At 37.2% G+C, this 4951-nt stretch overlaps 1 protein-coding gene across 1 annotated transcript in view; it reads left to right on the forward strand.

Moving 5' to 3' along the window:
* Positions 1–1543: 1543 nt before the first annotated feature.
* Positions 1544–4951, forward strand: part of SLC16A7 (solute carrier family 16 member 7) — a 34299-nt gene continuing 30891 nt past the window's right edge. Inside the window, exon 1 of the mRNA XM_009281086.2 lies at positions 1544–1781. Coding sequence (XP_009279361.1) covers positions 1568–1781 — 214 coding nt within the window. The 5' untranslated portion in view covers positions 1544–1567. The remainder of the gene's footprint in view (positions 1782–4951) is intronic.

A 4951-nucleotide genomic window follows, 5' to 3' on the forward strand; every position in this document is an offset into this window, starting at 1 on the left:
AGTGATAGATAATCTTAAAAGCAACACTTTGCTGGTTTTGTGGCATATATTGCATGCAGTGCTACATGGCGCTTACCCCAAAAGTACTCCAGGCACTATCCTGAGAGATTAATATAAGCTGACACAGTTCGGTTTTTAGTTTTCATTAAGGTAATCATATTACTCCCACTGCTAATGCAGTTTGCTGTGCGAAATTGGAATATGCCATAAGTGGCACAGATTTCTTTCACACAGAGACTTGCTGGTAATCATAAGCATAACAGCAACCTACACACTGTTATCATCTACAGCTTTCGATACTGGTATGGCAGGAGACCAATCAAGAGTAATAAGTTGCCTAAATGCCCAAGAAAGAAACAGGAAGGAGGAATTTTCAGTTCATGCTGTCTGTGTAGGCTGGATTACACAGAAGAAAACACAGTGGACTCCAGCTCTGTGTTTAATAATAAAAGGATTTGATAGTGGAAAAATCTCAGAACTACAAAATGGATTCTCGCTACTACATGTTTTCTAAAAAGGTTATGCAGAATGTAGAAAGCTTGGGGGCTTAGATATCAGGGTGATAATAACAGTATGAAATTTATTTCAGGCCTTAGGAGTTTTATGTGGACTACCTGTGATTTCTTGAGGTGCCTGAGTGTGTTGGTTGCATCTCTCAGAACCTCTATAAGATACCACTCTGGTGGCATCTATTGTGGTAAATTCTAAATTAGAGAACAGCTGTGGAAAGTTTGTGAGGTTTTTAGTGAAAGACTTCCTGATGTCTTCTGACATGTGGAAACAGAGCAAAAATAGTACCATCAAGCTCCACCTTGTTCCTGCAAGTAATAGCAACATCAACTAATGTGAAGGTGAAAATTTTAAAAGTAAGAGTACAATATGGAATTGTAATATGTTGTATTTATTTTATGGATACACAGGGATTTTTAAATCTCTGCTTAGAACCCACTTTTTAGATGTTCTCATGAGATAAGCAAGAGATATCAACAATGGTCAAAAATTGGATAATGACAGCATATGATAAAAAACCGTGTCATGAAAATATGCCTTGCTGTCGTTGCTGATGATTTTACTGAGGTACCGATAAATGTTGCTAACACAATGGCATTTAGTGATAATTTACTGTAACTTTTTTCCATTGTTTCCTATAAGTCCAATTTCCAGGTTTTTTTTTCTGTTTCATTCCTGTGCTAAATCCACACTGTAGATAGTAGAGCTACGTAAATTAACCCACACAGACACGTCACTTTCCAGTAAGTGACTAATTGCAAATACTACTTCAGTGACTGAGATCAGTGATTTGTAACAGTTGCCACATACTGAATAGGATATTGCAAATATTCTTGCCACAAGTTTTTTTGCAGAACAGATTTTGCTTCTAAAAACAGGTACTCGCATTCCATGGTCCCATGAAAGCTGGATATTGGTCTCTGCTCTGAGGATTCTTTATAATCCCCGCAGATGATGATTGAATACTGCAGTTTGATAAAGAAAAAAGGAAAAATGTTTGAAACCTTGTTTCTTCTCTTCTTTTCCAGCCTAGTTGGAGAAGAGACAGAGGCCAAAAATGCCACCGGCAACAGCAGCGCCACAGTACCCACCTCCAGATGGAGGTTGGGGATGGGTTGTGGTCTTTGGGGCTTTTATCTCCATTGGCTTTTCCTATGCATTCCCCAAAGCCATCACAGTATTCTTCAAAGAAATACAAGAAATCTTCCACACATCATATAGTGAGATAGCTTGGATATCATCGATAATGTTGGCTGTCATGTATGCAGGAGGTAAGACATTTGTGAAATTTGCAAATATCGTAGTTTGTTTTTTTTTTCTATGATCTTAAAGCATTTAAAGTTAATTACTACCTGATTTTATCATTATTACCTAAAGAATTTACCAAAATACATGCTGCTTTTTGTATCATACTTTATCAGAGAGTACTGGTAGCCACATCATCATTAAAACAGTTTACTTTCTCTTTTAAAACATTTTATATTCTCTTCCTTTTTGTTTTCCCCTTAGGGCCTTTTGTTTGTTCCTCTACCTAATTCTATTTTGCGATTTTGACCTAAATTCAGTTTCTGAAAGTCACATTTTCCAACAAAGCAAAGCCCAAGTAACATCTTCTGGGACGGGGGTACATTTGCTGGGTTTCCACTGCCTCGGTGAAATCTCTCAGTAGATCAGATGATGGAGCTTAAACACAGAAAATTATTATGGCAAGAGGGTTCATTAGTCAGGCACAGGTATTCCTCTGTAGATAGGGGGTTTATATCTTGTCCTAAAATAAAATCCTACTTTCCATTTAGGCCAAGAGCCATGTTTCATACATACCATCTGTATGACAGCTAAGATACTGACGATCTTATTCTTGGGACTGAAATGAACAGTGAACATAAATTCTCTGATACCTTTTTTCTTGTGAGCAAGCAAGTAAAGAACAAGACAGATGAAAAAGGATTTTAAAGTATAAAGCCATGTTTAAGTACTAAGTGTCAAATCTGCTTTGGCAGGTTTTGTGTCTATCAACCTAAAAGACTAACTGTTAAATTCTGTTTGATTTCTTCATTCTTTCAGAATTTTTTTTTTAAGTATTGGTGGGAGCTAGCTGCTACTTAGGCAAAGCACTTTTTCAAGCAGTCCAGAGGTTCAAATAAGAGGTTATTTCAGGCAATAGATCTGGCATTTCCCTTTCTTTGGATGTTATGAGGTAACCACTTGGAACATCTCAGACTGTTTGCAATGATCGAGCAATTAAATGCATACATTTATATATATGTGTGTCTCTATGTATATGTATATATATACAAATGTATATACATAGAAACTGAAAACATTGTGCCAATAGCACATTGAGATTCAATATCTTTAATCACTGAAGAGCATCACTCCAGTATTTTTCAGAAGTGGTATCTGTGTAATAGTAAAGTTTGGTATTATCAGGTCCAGTAAACAACCTATTGAAGGAAGCATGAAGTCTTGTTTTTAGCATGGTAATTTTTTATCTCTGATTTCAACCTACCTAAGTTTTTGACACCTGACTGACCCTAGCTCCTTTAGGAGTCAGGGAAGAGAGGTAGGTACCTACAGAGAGGAATTCAGGCTACTTGTTTTTCCCCTATGGCTACAAAAATGAACCTGCAGCCAGCATAGCATTAGCTTAAGCACCTCAGGTAAATATTTTTCAGTTAATGGGATGGAAAAATAGATCCTTTTTTCAAATGCTGGCAGAGACAGAGACCTTATAAAGACGTGTTGACAAGTGGTGTCAGTATCAACAAAAGCTTGCTGTTCAGATATTTTGATCCCATTTTTATTCATATACTCGTAGAGAATCATAAATTATTCATATACTAGTAGAGAATCATAAAGGATTTTATGGGACCAGCAATAATAACCAAGTGATTCACCAAAGTTCACCAGGTGAAGAAGTAACTTGAACTAATGCAATCAAGAGTGGAATAAAAGAGCAGGTATGTCCCGTCACATTCAGGTCCTCTCTAATGTAGTTGCTTCTTAAGGATGCATCAGCACTTGCACTGTGGAGTGTGCATGTGTAACTGTAGAGGCCCCTGAAGAAGTGCTGGACCCATCTGGAACAAGGGAAGAGCACAGATGGTGAAAAGCTGGAGTTTGTTTTTGCTTTGCCTGTGCTGTGACTTTTGACCTGGACTCTTTTTCACCACGTTTTCTAATCAGCTAAATTTTCTAAGGGCAGATTTGCTTTATAGGGCAGGTGCTGTTCTTTTGTTTTAATCTTTGAATAACATGTAATTTATGCCGTTCCTGTCATCTCAAAGTTCACCCAAGTTTTATTAACAGTACAGACACAAATCACAGGATGTTTAGCTGTGGTCATTTTTATCTGCGAGGTTCAATGTGCACAACTTTTCATGTAAAATATAAAGCATTCAGTTCTTCTGCCTTTTCTCTGCTACTTCTTTTATTGTTCTGAGTACCAGCATACTAACTTCACCTGTACATTGACATGAAAAATTATAAATTGGTTTACTATTCGTTCTGCTAACACCTACGCCGGTCACTGTGAAGATTATCAGCACAGGAACAGTAGGCAAAGTTGTTTGGATATCTTGTTACAGACTCATGGTTTTAAAATGCTGAGAATGACGACCCTGCCTGATATAAACACTCTTTGAAGCCATAGCTTCTCTAGAACTACTTCCTAAAAAATAGGCCATGTAGACAATCACTGGCAGAATATGAAATAGCAATCAGGAAAAACATTTCTGAAGGAAATCACTCCATTGTTTTTACTGTCTGAAGGTGGTTTGATTCCTTAGCATTTGATGTGCTGTAATGTGAAATACACGTTCAGACCATGAGTACAAGGTGTATTGTTTACTATGAAGTGTGATACGTACGGCTGCGATGAACACTCTGTTCATCATACTACTAATTAAGGTAACCTGAAAACATCTAAGATCTGTCATCCTCATTAGAGCTTAGCATTCAACCTATTAATCATCACAGTGGGGTCAGTGAATAAGTTAGAGTCTGTGCAGACACTCTTTGCTTTGGAGGCTGCAGCCTCTTGCAGTAATTAGCTGGCATCTGTGTTTCAGTAACAAGGTATTAACTTACCTTTCAATGCCTGAGGAAAAAAAAAAAAGAAACTAATAAAAGGCATCCAGTAAGGAGCTAAAAGAATGTTAATTATATTTATCACTTACTTCATACTTAGAATAAATGGCATTAAATTATAGCAGACCATCTGGCAATCCATATGGTCTCCTGCAGTCCTGGTTAATTCCAGCAAATAGGTCAAGCACAGCATTCACCCCGTTAGGAAAGCACTAAGCAGAGGTGACAAATCTGACGAATCAAATCAATATGAAACTCTTTTCCCCTCTCAATCTGGCATAATATGCACTTTCATACTGGTTTTTATTGGTTTGGGGGTTTGTTTGTTTGTTTGTTTTCTTAAGCTTTTTCT

This window comes from Aptenodytes forsteri, unplaced genomic scaffold, assembly GCF_000699145.1.
Source record: "Aptenodytes forsteri isolate BGI_AS27 unplaced genomic scaffold, ASM69914v1 Scaffold4, whole genome shotgun sequence".
Taxonomy (NCBI): domain Eukaryota; kingdom Metazoa; phylum Chordata; class Aves; order Sphenisciformes; family Spheniscidae; genus Aptenodytes; species Aptenodytes forsteri.